Below are 18,685 nucleotides of genomic sequence, written 5' to 3'. Positions count from 1 at the left end.
AAACAAAGAGCGAAGTCCAGAGATCAGGTCGAGTCATACACGAGTACAGGCAGTCAGAAGCACAAGGATCACTAAGGCTAGCTTCACACTAGCGTTTTGGTGAGCTGCGGAGGGCTGTGGACTTCCTCTGTGAAGCCACACCCACAGCCGCTCAGCTCCGCCCACTTCCGCATGCGACCTGGAATTTATCTTTAACATTAGATACGCAGGTCGCGCGGATGCCTTCGCATGCGTCGTTTTGACGATGCGGCGACCCACGTAAAATGCAGCTGGTTGGAATATTTTTTTCTCTGCAGCGTCAAAACGATGCATGCGGAGGCATCCGCATACATCCGCACGACCTGCGTACCTAATGTTAAAGATAGGTACGCAGGCCGCATTCAGAAGGGGCGGAGCTGAGCGGTGGAGTTGTGACTGTGGGCGGGGCTTCACAGAGAAGTCTGCAGCTCACCAAAACGCTAGTGTGAAACTAGCCTTATACAGGTCAGGGGCTCAAGCCAGGAAGCATTAACTATAGCTGACACTGGCCCGCAGAGGACTGAAATAGCCCAGCCAACTTCAAAACGAGGCAGAGGGGATTAACTGCTGTATGACCAGTCCAGAGACAACACAGCTGAAAACAAACTCAGGACTGGATCATGACACATACCAGGTTGGGGGATATTAGTACAGAATTGGGTGACATTACCCTATAATAGTGTCAGCAGCAGATCCCCATAACAGTGCGTCATGACCACATTTTTTGCTTCACTTTTTTTTCTAATTTTCTCTTATAAAACCTTATAAATCCTTGCAACCAGAAAAAATGTAAAACCTGTCCATTTATAATGACCACAGACAAGATAGAGATAGAGATCCCCAATTCACATCAGGACTACAAGATCCCAGATGCTTTTAGCTGCATCACATCTATTGTGGTGTACCCAATTATTTGTACTAAATGTCCAACTGGGGGTCTGTATGTGGGGGAGACAGGGCAAAAGCTTAGAACAAGAATGAACTCTCATCGCCACACAATAAGTAAAGAATAGACATACCTGTGGCAATACATTTTTGTCTCCCTGATCACAGCATCATGGACATGAAATTACTTGTATTAAAGGGTAATTTTAAATCTCAGAGAGACAGAAGAGTATGGGAATATAAACTGATGACGATTTTTGACACACTCAGTGCAGGAATGAATGTGTCGCATGGATTTATGTCTTTTTACATCAATTAAGGAATTTGTTCCTCAGACCGTGTAGGGGCATCATAACAGAAACGGACCCCAATCAGAGGACAATAAAACATTCACACTCCTAATCTATGAACTATTCCAATATTTACGGACACAACCATTTATCACTCACATAATGGTAGTTCTGCTTCATGTCACCTGTCTTATCTATGGCATTATTTCTGGGCTGTGTTGTGCATAAATATGTGATTCTTCAGAATTTTTATTAGTCTCTGCCTGATGAAGAGACCCGAGTAGTCTCGAAAGCTTGCAATTTGTTACCATCTTTTCAGTTAGCCATTAAAAGGTATCAACCACTGAGGACTCGCAATTCTAAATATTTTTCCATACCTGGACATGCACATTAACAGCACTAGGTATGTACTAGGAAAAAATCAAGGTGCAGTAAGATTCTAAGGCCATTTTCCTGTTTCACCTCTTAGTGATACGTATTACATGGACATGATCAGGACAGTAATTGTGATCCCTAGCCTGCTCTGTGCTTACTTAGATAGGCTGTGCCGGAGACCGAGTGCTTGACTGAAGGACAACCTAATGAATTATAGTGCCATAGGGTTTACACAAACCAAAGCTCTGAAAAATTAGCAAACACAACTCTTCCTAAGGCTACGTTCACATTTGCGTTGTGTGTTGCGTCGGGGACGCATCAGCGACGCAACGCACAACGCATGCAAAACGCATTGTTTTGCGTCCTTTTTTTGTATGATTTTGGACGCAAAAAAAACGCAACTTGCTGCGTCCTCTGCGCCCTGACGCGTGCGCCCAAAAAGACGCATGCGTCACAAAACGCAACAACGCATGTCCATGCGTCCCCATGTTAAATATAGGAGCGCATGACGCATGCGACGCTGCAGCGTCCTACGCTGCGGCGCAGAATGCAAATGTGAAAGTAGCCTAACATCTACTAGAAATGGGCAAGTGCTAACTATTCAGAAACTACACAATTTTCTGACATTGTAAGAACGGTTACTGTGTATTACTGAAAATAGCAGCAGCTAAAACTCAAAGGCTTAGGTCACAATTTTTTTCTACATTTTAAGGGTAAGTTCACAAGGCGTTTTTGCTGCTTTTTTTGCTGCTAATTTTGCTTGCTAATTTTCAGCTGCTTTTTACAATACCAGCAAAGCCTATGAGATTTCAGAAATCTCATGCACATACATTGGTTTTCTGTTTGATCAGTATTTTGTGCTTTGCTGCGTTTTTTTGGACATCGAGCATGTCACTTTCAGCGTTTTAGCTGCGTTTTTTCACCCATTGACTTGAATGGGTGTTGAAAAAACGCAGCAAAAACGCAGGTATCATTATTGGCTGTGTTTTTGCTGCTGAAAATCCAAGGACATTAGCATGGACAAAGAAAAAAAGCAGCAAAAACGCACCAAATACGCAACAAAAAATGCACCAAAACCTGCGTTTTTGACACAGCTTCTTTCCTGCCAAGAAGATCAGGTTTTGCTGCGGAAAAAAAGCAGCAAAAGCATCTTGTGTGAACGTACCCTATAAGAAAAGAAAACTTACCGAGCTGACTCATTTTCTATCATCTCAAAAGTGCGTGCAAGAGCCAAATATGGGACCCTAGAACATAAAAAGTGACTTCAATAAGATCATTATCACACATTATAAGGAAGGGGTCGCTCTAAGCACCTCCTTTGTTAGGGATAGGCTCTCTGGGTGTCAGACAAGTGGCAGTATCACAGGAATAACAATTTGTAAAGTGCTTTAAAAAATTACACTCTAAACAATTTGAAAATAAATTATATTTAAGTATAAATGGATTTTTAGACAGACATGTAGAACTCAATAATGCCATAATAAATGTTCTTCAAACATATTTGCTTAAAGGAATATTTGAACTAAAGTCTTGACCAGCACACTGCTTTCCAGTCTGTTTACTTCCATGATGTTGGGGGCAGGCATTCCTCCTAGTGTGATACTTCTTGTCAGTAGCTTCTCCTGCTACTGTGACACATTATCAGTGTGCTGAAGTCTATACAGGCATCTATATCTATATAATTGTCTAAGGTGCACTTCCGTCTGTCTGTCCCGGAAATCCTGCGTCGCTGATGGGTCAGGGCCCAGTCGGCCGCGACCAATCAGCGACGCTGATTTCCAGGAAGGGGTGTGGTCTCCATCTCTGCCGGTGTACAGGAGAGAGGAGCGGGACAGTGTACCGACCAGGAGGGAACATGGAGGCATCTGGACAGTGTGTGTACCGTCCCGGGTGAGCGAGGGAGGCGGGGAGGAAGCCGGGGACCAGGAGAGGGCAAAGAGTGGAGGGTAGAGGGGGCTGCGAGAATGCCGGCCTGTGACGACGTATTGTGTGCGGGCACCCGGAGTCCTGCATGTGTGGACAGCCGGGGCGCGGGAGTCGGGGCACCAGACAGTGCTTGTACCGGCCCGGGTGAGAGAGGGAGGCGGTGAGGAAGCTGGAGACCAGGAGAGGGCAAAGAGTGGAGAGCAAAGGGCACTGCGAGGACACCAGCCTGTGACTACCTATTGTGTGCGGGCACCCGGAATCCTGCATGTGCGGAGAGCCGGGGAGAAGGAGCAGAGTCGGCGCCCGAGTGAGAAGCAGTGGCGCCGGGGAGAAGGAGCAGGGTCCCCCGGGAGAGGGAGCAGTGGCATTGGGGAGAAGGAGCAGGGTCCCCCGGTAGAGGGAGCAGAGGCGCCCGAGTGAGCAGTGGTGCCGGGGAGAAGCAGGGTCCCCCGGGAGAGGGAGCAGAGGCGCCCAAGTGAGCAGTGGTGCCGGGGACAAGGAACAGGGTCCCCCGAGAGAGGGAGCAGAGGCGCCCGAGTGAGAAGCAGTGGCACCGGGGAGAAGGAGCACAGTCCCCCGGGAGAGGGAGCAGAGGAGCCCGAGTGAGAAGCAGGGGCGTCGGGAAGAGGGAGCAGAGCTGCGGCTACGCCAAGCATGTGCAAACCTCCAACATCCTGCGCCCAGAATCCCCGACATCCTGCACCCCCAACCCCTCGACAGGCGCAGTCCTCCCGCGCATTGGCGCGGGATTTGAGACATGCTTCGCTGATTGGTTGCTCCCGGCCGCCCGCGACCAATCAGCGATATTTGTGCAGGATTTAAACACCACTCACAGCGCTACATACATACATACATGCATACATACATACATACATCTAAGAGTCACTTCTGTCTTTCTGTCTGTTACGGAAATCCCAAGTCGCTGATTGGTTGTGGCCATTGTGCCGCGACCAATCAGCGACGGGCACAGTCCAGCGGCGAAATGGCCGCTCCTTACTCGCCACAGTCAGTGCCCGCTCCATACTCCCCTCCAGTCAGCGCTCACATAGGGTTAACAGACCGCGTTATGGCGCGGTGTAAAGCAGTTCATTAATGCTGCTATTAACCCTGTGTGACCAACTTTTTACTATTGATGCTGCCTATGCAGCATCAATAGTAAAAAGATCTAATGTTAAAAATGATAATAAAAAAAAAAATAGTTATGTACTCATCCTCTGTGGGCCCCTCGGATCCAGAACAGGCCTTTCCCGCTCCTCGCGACGCTCCAGTGACCGCTCCATGCATTGCGATCTCACGAGATGATGACGTAGCGTTCTCACGAGACCGCTACGTCATCAGCTCGCGAGACCGCAATGCACTCTTGTGCAATATACTGCGTGGGTTGTGCAATATACTGCGTGGGTTGTGCAATATACTGCGTGGGTTGTGCAATATACTGCGTGGGTTGTGCAATATACTGCGTGGGCTGTTATATACTACGTGGGCTGTGCAATATACTACGTGGGCTGTTATATACTACGTGGGCTGTTATATACTACGTGGGCTGTTATATACTACGTGGGCTGTTATATACTACGTGGGCTGTTATATACTACGTGGGCTGTTATATACTACGTGGGCTGTTATATACTACGTGGGCTGTTATATACTACGTGGGCTGTTATATACTACGTGGGCTGTTATATACTACGTGGGCTGTTATATACTACGTGGGCTGTTATATACTACGTGGGCTGTTATATACTACGTGGGCTGTTATATACTACGTGGGCTGTTATATACTACGTGGGCTGTTATATACTACGTGGGCTGTTATATACTACGTGGGCTGTTATATACTACGTGGGCTGTTATATACTACGTGGGCTGTTATATACTACGTGGGCTGTTATATACTACGTGGGCTGTTATATACTACGTGGGCTGTTATATACTACGTGGGCTGTTATATACTACGTGGGCTGTTATATACTACGTGGGCTGTTATATACTACGTGGGCTGTTATATACTACGTGGGCTGTTATATACTACGTGGGCTGTTATATACTACGTGGGCTGTTATATACTACGTGGGCTGTTATATACTACGTGGGCTGTTATATACTACGTGGGCTGTTATATACTACGTGGGCTGTTATATACTACGTGGGCTGTTATATACTACGTGGGCTGTTATATACTACGTGGGCTGTTATATACTACGTGGGCTGTTATATACTACGTGGGCTGTTATATACTACGTGGGCTGTTATATACTACGTGGGCTGTTATATACTACGTGGGCTGTTATATACTACGTGGGCTGTTATATACTACGTGGGCTGTTATATACTACGTGGGCTGTTATATACTACGTGGGCTGTTATATACTACGTGGGCTGTTATATACTACGTGGGCTGTTATATACTACGTGGGCTGTTATATACTACGTGGGCTGTTATATACTACGTGGGCTGTTATATACTACGTGGGCTGTTATATACTACGTGGGCTGTTATATACTACGTGGGCTGTTATATACTACGTGGGCTGTTATATACTACGTGGGCTGTTATATACTACGTGGGCTGTTATATACTACGTGGGCTGTTATATACTACGTGGGCTGTTATATACTACGTGGGCTGTTATATACTACGTGGGCTGTTATATACTACGTGGGCTGTTATATACTACGTGGGCTGTTATATACTACGTGGGCTGTTATATACTACGTGGGCTGTTATATACTACGTGGGCTGTTATATACTACGTGGGCTGTTATATACTACGTGGGCTGTTATATACTACGTGGGCTGTTATATACTACGTGGGCTGTTATATACTACGTGGGCTGTTATATACTACGTGGGCTGTTATATACTACGTGGGCTGTTATATACTACGTGGGCTGTTATATACTACGTGGGCTGTTATATACTACGTGGGCTGTTATATACTACGTGGGCTGTTATATACTACGTGGGCTGTTATATACTACGTGGGCTGTTATATACTACGTGGGCTGTTATATACTACGTGGGCTGTTATATACTACGTGGGCTGTTATATACTACGTGGGCTGTTATATACTACGTGGGCTGTTATATACTACGTGGGCTGTTATATACTACGTGGGCTGTTATATACTACGTGGGCTGTTATATACTACGTGGGCTGTTATATACTACGTGGGCTGTTATATACTACGTGGGCTGTTATATACTACGTGGGCTGTTATATACTACGTGGGCTGTTATATACTACGTGGGCTGTTATATACTACGTGGGCTGTTATATACTACGTGGGCTGTTATATACTACGTGGGCTGTTATATACTACGTGGGCTGTTATATACTACGTGGGCTGTTATATACTACGTGGGCTGTTATATACTACGTGGGCTGTTATATACTACGTGGGCTGTTATATACTACGTGGGCTGTTATATACTACGTGGGCTGTTATATACTACGTGGGCTGTTATATACTACGTGGGCTGTTATATACTACGTGGGCTGTTATATACTACGTGGGCTGTTATATACTACGTGGGCTGTTATATACTACGTGGGCTGTTATATACTACGTGGGCTGTTATATACTACGTGGGCTGTTATATACTACGTGGGCTGTTATATACTACGTGGGCTGTTATATACTACGTGGGCTGTTATATACTACGTGGGCTGTTATATACTACGTGGGCTGTTATATACTACGTGGGCTGTTATATACTACGTGGGCTGTTATATACTACGTGGGCTGTTATATACTACGTGGGCTGTTATATACTACGTGGGCTGTTATATACTACGTGGGCTGTTATATACTACGTGGGCTGTTATATACTACGTGGGCTGTTATATACTACGTGGGCTGTTATATACTACGTGGGCTGTTATATACTACGTGGGCTGTTATATACTACGTGGGCTGTTATATACTACGTGGGCTGTTATATACTACGTGGGCTGTTATATACTACGTGGGCTGTTATATACTACGTGGGCTGTTATATACTACGTGGGCTGTTATATACTACGTGGGCTGTTATATACTACGTGGGCTGTTATATACTACGTGGGCTGTTATATACTACGTGGGCTGTTATATACTACGTGGGCTGTTATATACTACGTGGGCTGTTATATACTACGTGGGCTGTTATATACTACGTGGGCTGTTATATACTACGTGGGCTGTTATATACTACGTGGGCTGTTATATACTACGTGGGCTGTTATATACTACGTGGGCTGTTATATACTACGTGGGCTGTTATATACTACGTGGGCTGTTATATACTACGTGGGCTGTTATATACTACGTGGGCTGTTATATACTACGTGGGCTGTTATATACTACGTGGGCTGTTATATACTACGTGGGCTGTTATATACTACGTGGGCTGTTATATACTACGTGGGCTGTTATATACTACGTGGGCTGTTATATACTACGTGGGCTGTTATATACTACGTGGGCTGTTATATACTACGTGGGCTGTTATATACTACGTGGGCTGTTATATACTACGTGGGCTGTTATATACTACGTGGGCTGTTATATACTACGTGGGCTGTTATATACTACGTGGGCTGTTATATACTACGTGGGCTGTTATATACTACGTGGGCTGTTATATACTACGTGGGCTGTTATATACTACGTGGGCTGTTATATACTACGTGGGCTGTTATATACTACGTGGGCTGTTATATACTACGTGGGCTGTTATATACTACGTGGGCTGTTATATACTACGTGGGCTGTTATATACTACGTGGGCTGTTATATACTACGTGGGCTGTTATATACTACGTGGGCTGTTATATACTACGTGGGCTGTTATATACTACGTGGGCTGTTATATACTACGTGGGCTGTTATATACTACGTGGGCTGTTATATACTACGTGGGCTGTTATATACTACGTGGGCTGTTATATACTACGTGGGCTGTTATATACTACGTGGGCTGTTATATACTACGTGGGCTGTTATATACTACGTGGGCTGTTATATACTACGTGGGCTGTTATATACTACGTGGGCTGTTATATACTACGTGGGCTGTTATATACTACGTGGGCTGTTATATACTACGTGGGCTGTTATATACTACGTGGGCTGTTATATACTACGTGGGCTGTTATATACTACGTGGGCTGTTATATACTACGTGGGCTGTTATATACTACGTGGGCTGTTATATACTACGTGGGCTGTTATATACTACGTGGGCTGTTATATACTACGTGGGCTGTTATATACTACGTGGGCTGTTATATACTACGTGGGCTGTTATATACTACGTGGGCTGTTATATACTACGTGGGCTGTTATATACTACGTGGGCTGTTATATACTACGTGGGCTGTTATATACTACGTGGGCTGTTATATACTACGTGGGCTGTTATATACTACGTGGGCTGTTATATACTACGTGGGCTGTTATATACTACGTGGGCTGTTATATACTACGTGGGCTGTTATATACTACGTGGGCTGTTATATACTACGTGGGCTGTTATATACTACGTGGGCTGTTATATACTACGTGGGCTGTTATATACTACGTGGGCTGTTATATACTACGTGGGCTGTTATATACTACGTGGGCTGTTATATACTACGTGGGCTGTTATATACTACGTGGGCTGTTATATACTACGTGGGCTGTTATATACTACGTGGGCTGTTATATACTACGTGGGCTGTTATATACTACGTGGGCTGTTATATACTACGTGGGCTGTTATATACTACGTGGGCTGTTATATACTACGTGGGCTGTTATATACTACGTGGGCTGTTATATACTACGTGGGCTGTTATATACTACGTGGGCTGTTATATACTACGTGGGCTGTTATATACTACGTGGGCTGTTATATACTACGTGGGCTGTTATATACTACGTGGGCTGTTATATACTACGTGGGCTGTTATATACTACGTGGGCTGTTATATACTACGTGGGCTGTTATATACTACGTGGGCTGTTATATACTACGTGGGCTGTTATATACTACGTGGGCTGTTATATACTACGTGGGCTGTTATATACTACGTGGGCTGTTATATACTACGTGGGCTGTTATATACTACGTGGGCTGTTATATACTACGTGGGCTGTTATATACTACGTGGGCTGTTATATACTACGTGGGCTGTTATATACTACGTGGGCTGTTATATACTACGTGGGCTGTTATATACTACGTGGGCTGTTATATACTACGTGGGCTGTTATATACTACGTGGGCTGTTATATACTACGTGGGCTGTTATATACTACGTGGGCTGTTATATACTACGTGGGCTGTTATATACTACGTGGGCTGTTATATACTACGTGGGCTGTTATATACTACGTGGGCTGTTATATACTACGTGGGCTGTTATATACTACGTGGGCTGTTATATACTACGTGGGCTGTTATATACTACGTGGGCTGTTATATACTACGTGGGCTGTTATATACTACGTGGGCTGTTATATACTACGTGGGCTGTTATATACTACGTGGGCTGTTATATACTACGTGGGCTGTTATATACTACGTGGGCTGTTATATACTACGTGGGCTGTTATATACTACGTGGGCTGTTATATACTACGTGGGCTGTTATATACTACGTGGGCTGTTATATACTACGTGGGCTGTTATATACTACGTGGGCTGTTATATACTACGTGGGCTGTTATATACTACGTGGGCTGTTATATACTACGTGGGCTGTTATATACTACGTGGGCTGTTATATACTACGTGGGCTGTTATATACTACGTGGGCTGTTATATACTACGTGGGCTGTTATATACTACGTGGGCTGTTATATACTACGTGGGCTGTTATATACTACGTGGGCTGTTATATACTACGTGGGCTGTTATATACTACGTGGGCTGTTATATACTACGTGGGCTGTTATATACTACGTGGGCTGTTATATACTACGTGGGCTGTTATATACTACGTGGGCTGTTATATACTACGTGGGCTGTTATATACTACGTGGGCTGTTATATACTACGTGGGCTGTTATATACTACGTGGGCTGTTATATACTACGTGGGCTGTTATATACTACGTGGGCTGTTATATACTACGTGGGCTGTTATATACTACGTGGGCTGTTATATACTACGTGGGCTGTTATATACTACGTGGGCTGTTATATACTACGTGGGCTGTTATATACTACGTGGGCTGTTATATACTACGTGGGCTGTTATATACTACGTGGGCTGTTATATACTACGTGGGCTGTTATATACTACGTGGGCTGTTATATACTACGTGGGCTGTTATATACTACGTGGGCTGTTATATACTACGTGGGCTGTTATATACTACGTGGGCTGTTATATACTACGTGGGCTGTTATATACTACGTGGGCTGTTATATACTACGTGGGCTGTTATATACTACGTGGGCTGTTATATACTACGTGGGCTGTTATATACTACGTGGGCTGTTATATACTACGTGGGCTGTTATATACTACGTGGGCTGTTATATACTACGTGGGCTGTTATATACTACGTGGGCTGTTATATACTACGTGGGCTGTTATATACTACGTGGGCTGTTATATACTACGTGGGCTGTTATATACTACGTGGGCTGTTATATACTACGTGGGCTGTTATATACTACGTGGGCTGTTATATACTACGTGGGCTGTTATATACTACGTGGGCTGTTATATACTACGTGGGCTGTTATATACTACGTGGGCTGTTATATACTACGTGGGCTGTTATATACTACGTGGGCTGTTATATACTACGTGGGCTGTTATATACTACGTGGGCTGTTATATACTACGTGGGCTGTTATATACTACGTGGGCTGTTATATACTACGTGGGCTGTTATATACTACGTGGGCTGTTATATACTACGTGGGCTGTTATATACTACGTGGGCTGTTATATACTACGTGGGCTGTTATATACTACGTGGGCTGTTATATACTACGTGGGCTGTTATATACTACGTGGGCTGTTATATACTACGTGGGCTGTTATATACTACGTGGGCTGTTATATACTACGTGGGCTGTTATATACTACGTGGGCTGTTATATACTACGTGGGCTGTTATATACTACGTGGGCTGTTATATACTACGTGGGCTGTTATATACTACGTGGGCTGTTATATACTACGTGGGCTGTTATATACTACGTGGGCTGTTATATACTACGTGGGCTGTTATATACTACGTGGGCTGTTATATACTACGTGGGCTGTTATATACTACGTGGGCTGTTATATACTACGTGGGCTGTTATATACTACGTGGGCTGTTATATACTACGTGGGCTGTTATATACTACGTGGGCTGTTATATACTACGTGGGCTGTTATATACTACGTGGGCTGTTATATACTACGTGGGCTGTTATATACTACGTGGGCTGTTATATACTACGTGGGCTGTTATATACTACGTGGGCTGTTATATACTACGTGGGCTGTTATATACTACGTGGGCTGTTATATACTACGTGGGCTGTTATATACTACGTGGGCTGTTATATACTACGTGGGCTGTTATATACTACGTGGGCTGTTATATACTACGTGGGCTGTTATATACTACGTGGGCTGTTATATACTACGTGGGCTGTTATATACTACGTGGGCTGTTATATACTACGTGGGCTGTTATATACTACGTGGGCTGTTATATACTACGTGGGCTGTTATATACTACGTGGGCTGTTATATACTACGTGGGCTGTTATATACTACGTGGGCTGTTATATACTACGTGGGCTGTTATATACTACGTGGGCTGTTATATACTACGTGGGCTGTTATATACTACGTGGGCTGTTATATACTACGTGGGCTGTTATATACTACGTGGGCTGTTATATACTACGTGGGCTGTTATATACTACGTGGGCTGTTATATACTACGTGGGCTGTTATATACTACGTGGGCTGTTATATACTACGTGGGCTGTTATATACTACGTGGGCTGTTATATACTACGTGGGCTGTTATATACTACGTGGGCTGTTATATACTACGTGGGCTGTTATATACTACGTGGGCTGTTATATACTACGTGGGCTGTTATATACTACGTGGGCTGTTATATACTACGTGGGCTGTTATATACTACGTGGGCTGTTATATACTACGTGGGCTGTTATATACTACGTGGGCTGTTATATACTACGTGGGCTGTTATATACTACGTGGGCTGTTATATACTACGTGGGCTGTTATATACTACGTGGGCTGTTATATACTACGTGGGCTGTTATATACTACGTGGGCTGTTATATACTACGTGGGCTGTTATATACTACGTGGGCTGTTATATACTACGTGGGCTGTTATATACTACGTGGGCTGTTATATACTACGTGGGCTGTTATATACTACGTGGGCTGTTATATACTACGTGGGCTGTTATATACTACGTGGGCTGTTATATACTACGTGGGCTGTTATATACTACGTGGGCTGTTATATACTACGTGGGCTGTTATATACTACGTGGGCTGTTATATACTACGTGGGCTGTTATATACTACGTGGGCTGTTATATACTACGTGGGCTGTTATATACTACGTGGGCTGTTATATACTACGTGGGCTGTTATATACTACGTGGGCTGTTATATACTACGTGGGCTGTTATATACTACGTGGGCTGTTATATACTACGTGGGCTGTTATATACTACGTGGGCTGTTATATACTACGTGGGCTGTTATATACTACGTGGGCTGTTATATACTACGTGGGCTGTTATATACTACGTGGGCTGTTATATACTACGTGGGCTGTTATATACTACGTGGGCTGTTATATACTACGTGGGCTGTTATATACTACGTGGGCTGTTATATACTACGTGGGCTGTTATATACTACGTGGGCTGTTATATACTACGTGGGCTGTTATATACTACGTGGGCTGTTATATACTACGTGGGCTGTTATATACTACGTGGGCTGTTATATACTACGTGGGCTGTTATATACTACGTGGGCTGTTATATACTACGTGGGCTGTTATATACTACGTGGGCTGTTATATACTACGTGGGCTGTTATATACTACGTGGGCTGTTATATACTACGTGGGCTGTTATATACTACGTGGGCTGTTATATACTACGTGGGCTGTTATATACTACGTGGGCTGTTATATACTACGTGGGCTGTTATATACTACGTGGGCTGTTATATACTACGTGGGCTGTTATATACTACGTGGGCTGTTATATACTACGTGGGCTGTTATATACTACGTGGGCTGTTATATACTACGTGGGCTGTTATATACTACGTGGGCTGTTATATACTACGTGGGCTGTTATATACTACGTGGGCTGTTATATACTACGTGGGCTGTTATATACTACGTGGGCTGTTATATACTACGTGGGCTGTTATATACTACGTGGGCTGTTATATACTACGTGGGCTGTTATATACTACGTGGGCTGTTATATACTACGTGGGCTGTTATATACTACGTGGGCTGTTATATACTACGTGGGCTGTTATATACTACGTGGGCTGTTATATACTACGTGGGCTGTTATATACTACGTGGGCTGTTATATACTACGTGGGCTGTTATATACTACGTGGGCTGTTATATACTACGTGGGCTGTTATATACTACGTGGGCTGTTATATACTACGTGGGCTGTTATATACTACGTGGGCTGTTATATACTACGTGGGCTGTTATATACTACGTGGGCTGTTATATACTACGTGGGCTGTTATATACTACGTGGGCTGTTATATACTACGTGGGCTGTTATATACTACGTGGGCTGTTATATACTACGTGGGCTGTTATATACTACGTGGGCTGTTATATACTACGTGGGCTGTTATATACTACGTGGGCTGTTATATACTACGTGGGCTGTTATATACTACGTGGGCTGTTATATACTACGTGGGCTGTGTTATACACTACGTGGGCTGTGTTATACACTACGTGGGCTGTGTTATACACTACGTGGGCTGTGTTATACACTACGTGGGCTGTTATATACTACGTGGGCAGTGCTATATACTAGGTGGGTTGTTATACACTACGTGGGCTGTGTTATACACTACGTGGGCTGTGTTATACACTACGTGGGCTGTGTTATACACTACGTGGGCTGTGTTATACACTACGTGGGCTGTGTTATACACTACGTGGGCTGTGTTATACACTACGTGGGCTGTGTTATATACTGCGTGCGTGGGCTGTTACATACTACGTGGCTGTGCTATATACTACGTGGCTGTGCTATATACTACGTGGGCTGTTATATACTACGTGGCCGGCTGCGAACAATCAGTGACAGGCGCAGTCCGAATCCTGTGTATTCAATGTATTATTCTAAAATCTTCATAAATAAACAACATAAATATTCTAGAATACCCAATGCGTTAGAATCGGGCTACCATCTAGTATAGAAATAATGAGGCTTTTGAACAATCACATGGCTTGTAAAAGTGATAATTTTATTTAAATAGCACCAACATATTCCGCAGCGCTTTACATTATAGAGGGGACTGTACAGACAATAGACATAACATCATAACAATAAACACAGTTCAAAACAGATACCAAGAGGAATTAAGGCCCTGCTCGCAAGCTTACAAACTATGAGGACAAAAGGAGACACGAGACGTGGATGGTTGCTTTCGTTTTTCGGACCAGCCATAGTGTAAGAACCAGGTGTTCATGTAAAGCTGGATGAATCAGTTAACAGCCTAAATATGTAACAGTACAGACACAGAGGGCTAACTGCATAAAGTGTATGAGAACATGATGCAAGGAACCTGATTATGGTTTAAGTCATTTTGAATGGGCCACACAGGGATAGTTAAGTTAATGCGTTGAGTAAGTAGGCCAGTCTGAACAAATGCGTTTTTAGGACACGCTTAAAACTGTGGGGATTGGGGATTAATCGTATTAACCTGGGTAGTGCATTCCAAGGAATTGGCGCAGCACATGAAAAGTCTTGGAGACTGAGTGGGAGGTTCTGATTATTGAGGAAGCTAACCTCAGGTCATTAGGAGAAGGAAGAGCACGGGTAGGGTGGTAGGCTGAGACCAGGGAGGAGATGTAGGGCGGTGCTTAGCCATGGAGTGCTTTGTGGGTGAGGGTAATAGTTTTGTACTGGATTCTAGAGTGGATTGGTAACCAGTGTTTTGACTGACATAAGGTAGAGGCATCGGTGTAAATTGGTGAGGAATATGATCCTGGCTGCAGCATTCAGGACAGATTGGAGAGGGGAGAGTTTGGTAAGAGAGAGACCGATTAGTAGAGAGTTACAATAGTCCAGACGAGAATGAATAAAAGAAACAGTAAGAGTTTATGCTGAGTCGAAATTAAGAAAAGGGCAAATTCTAGAAATGTTTTTGAAGAGAGCGAGCCAGTGATTGGATGTGGGGGGTGAATGAAAGCTCGGAATCAAGTATGACCCAAAGGAAGCGGGCATGTTGCTTGGGGGTAATGCTGGAACCACACACGGAGATGACAATGTCAGGCAAAGGTAGGATAGTAGAGGGAGAAAGCACGAGGAGTTCAGTTTTAGACAGGTTCAGTTTCATATAGAGGGAGGACATGATGTTAGAGACAGTGGTAAGAATCACTGGTGTATTCTAAAAAGGCTGGCGTGATATCAGGAGAAGTGTCTAATTGGGTGTCATCATAGTAGATTTGGGTTCCAGCACCATCTCTATGGATTGTTTGTCCAAAAGTGGTGGTATACAAAGAGAAGAGGAGGGGCCCTAGGACTGATCTTTGAGGAACCCCAATAGTAAGGGGAAGGTGACAGGAGGAGGAACCAGGAAAAGATACAGTGAAAGAGCGGTCGGAGACATAGGAGAACCAGGAAAGAACGGTGTCCTTGAGGCCGATGGAGTGTAGCATAGTGAGGAGGAGCTGATGATCCACAGTATCAAAGCTGCGGAGAGATCCAAGAGAATTAGTATGGAGTAGTGACCATTAGATTAAGCTGTTAGTAGATCATTAGAGACTTTAGTGAGAGCGGTTTCAGTAGAGTGTAAAGAGTGGAAACCAGATTGAAAAGGGCCGAGAAGAGAGTGAGCGGATAAGACGTGAGTGGACCAGGCGTTCGAGGAGTTTGGAGATGAAGGGAAGATCAGAGACAGGTATATAATTAGTGGCACAGTTTTGGTCGAGGGATGGTTCTTTTTAAGTAATGGATGTATGATGGCATGCTTAAATGAGGAGGGAAAGATACCGAAAGAGAGAGAAAGGTTGAATATTTTTGTTAGGTGAGAGGTGACAGTAGGGGAAAGGGACTGGAGGAGATGTGACGGAATGGGGTCACTGGTGCAAGTGATCGGGCGAGAAGATGCAAGGAGCCCGATTACTTCTTTTTCTGTGACTGGTTCAAAGTTAGAGAGTGAGCTAGATGCAGTGGGGGAGGGAGGACAGTGCATGGTATGAGGGGATTGGGAAGTAATTTCCTGTCAGATGTGGTAAATTTTTTCTTTGATGTAGTTGGCCAGATCGTCAGCGCGGAGATCCGTGGTTGGGGCGTGCACTCTTGGGTTGAGTAGGGAATGAAAAGAGTCAAAGAGATGTTTAGGGTTATTGGACAGTGAGGCGAAGAGGGTGTTGAAATAGGTTTGTTTGGAGAGGTGAAGGGCAGAGTTGTATGTTTTAAGCATGAACTTATAATGGATGAAATCTTCGGGTAGATAAGAAATTCTCCACAGACGTTCGGCACACCGGGAGCACCGGTGCAGGAAACGTGTTTGCAGCACGTGCCACGGTTGTCACCGTCTATGCCGAGTTGTTCTATGTATAGGAGGTGCAATTTCATCCAGGGCACTTTGCAGGGTTTCATTGTAATGCTTCAGTGCAGAATCAGGACATGAGATGGATGAGATAGGGGACAATGATGACTGCAAGTTCTTCATAAGTTTGGAAAGTGGGGGTGACCTGAGCAGGATGGCAGTTCTTGATAGAGAATGAAAGAAGGTTGTGGTCAGAGCGGAAGACAGGAGTTTGTGAAAAGGTCCACTGAGCAAAGCCGGGAGAAGACCAAGTCGAGGGAGTTTCCGTCTTCATGTGTTGGGAGAGTTAGTATGCTGCGAGAGGCCGAAAGAGGAAGTTAGAGATAAAAGGTGAGAATCAGATGGGGAGAGGGGGCAAAGCAATGAGGATGTTAAAATCACCCATGATGAGGATGGGGATGTCACAGGAGAAAATGTGTAAGCCAGGTGGCAAAGTGATCCAGGAACTGATGAGGGGGGCCGGGAGGACAATACACCACCGCCACTCGCATGGAGAAGGTGATGTAGAGTCTGACAGAATGGACCTCAAAAGAAGGGAAGACAAGTGAGAGTACTTGGGGGATAACTTGGAAGGTACATTTAGATGAAAGGAGCAGACCAACGCCTCCACCTGCTCTGTTGTCCCATCTTGGGGTATGAGAAAAGCGTAGTCCACCATATGAAAGAGCAGCAGCAGCGGTGGGGTCTGACTGCAGGATCCAGGTTTCAGTAAGAGCCAGGAGGTTAAGAGAATTAGAAAGGAAGAAGTCATGGATGAAGGGGAGTTTATTACACACTGAGCGAGAATTTCAAAGGGCACAATTGAAAGAGGCAGAAAGCATGCATGGAATGAATGGTAATCATGTTATTCAACTTCTGAACTGAACTACCTTGCATGACTTTTCACTCCATTCAATGTCAGCAAGCAACCTGAATGGTATATAACTCATTCTATGTCCCGTTAGAAGGGTTTCGGAGTGTAGCAGTTGGGAAGTTAGACATGCTATAACATAGGGGGGCCGGGGTTGGGAGAGATGTATCCTGCGACTAGGAGGAGGATAGAAAGAGTGAGCAGATGTTAAGTGATTTGTGAGAGGGTCTCTTGTGTTGGATGGTGGGACTGAATGGCTTTGCGCTGTTTAGCAATGTGAACAAAGCGTGAGTGCTATACATAGGAGAGGAAAGGACAGAGGGGCCGAAATGTGCATATGTTGAGTAGTTTTTCTGTTCCAAATGAACAGGCAATTGATTTATTTGATTGTCTTACCTGTCTCCGGCCCTGTTATAGCTGCCAGTACTTTGATAACTGTACTTCGATTAAAATGCACACACCCCCCCCCCCCCCCCCCGCATAAATGCCTCCCCAGACTATGTCTTAATATATAGGAGTCTAGTT

General features: G+C 44.4%; 1 protein-coding gene across 3 annotated transcripts in view; it reads right to left on the bottom strand.

The window, feature by feature from the left end:
* The window catches only part of LIG1 (DNA ligase 1), a 572,167-nt gene that overhangs the window by 301,997 nt on the left and 251,485 nt on the right, over positions 1–18,685 (bottom strand). For all 3 annotated transcript variants that reach the window (XM_077250677.1, XM_077250678.1, XM_077250676.1), the window contains one exon: positions 2,756–2,812. In XM_077250677.1, the coding sequence (XP_077106792.1) occupies positions 2,756–2,812 (57 nt within the window). The remainder of the gene's footprint in view (positions 1–2,755; positions 2,813–18,685) is intronic.

Source organism: Ranitomeya variabilis, chromosome 4, assembly GCF_051348905.1.
Source record: "Ranitomeya variabilis isolate aRanVar5 chromosome 4, aRanVar5.hap1, whole genome shotgun sequence".
Lineage (NCBI taxonomy): Eukaryota > Metazoa > Chordata > Amphibia > Anura > Dendrobatidae > Ranitomeya > Ranitomeya variabilis.
This window is presented reverse-complemented; position numbering and strand designations above follow the sequence as displayed.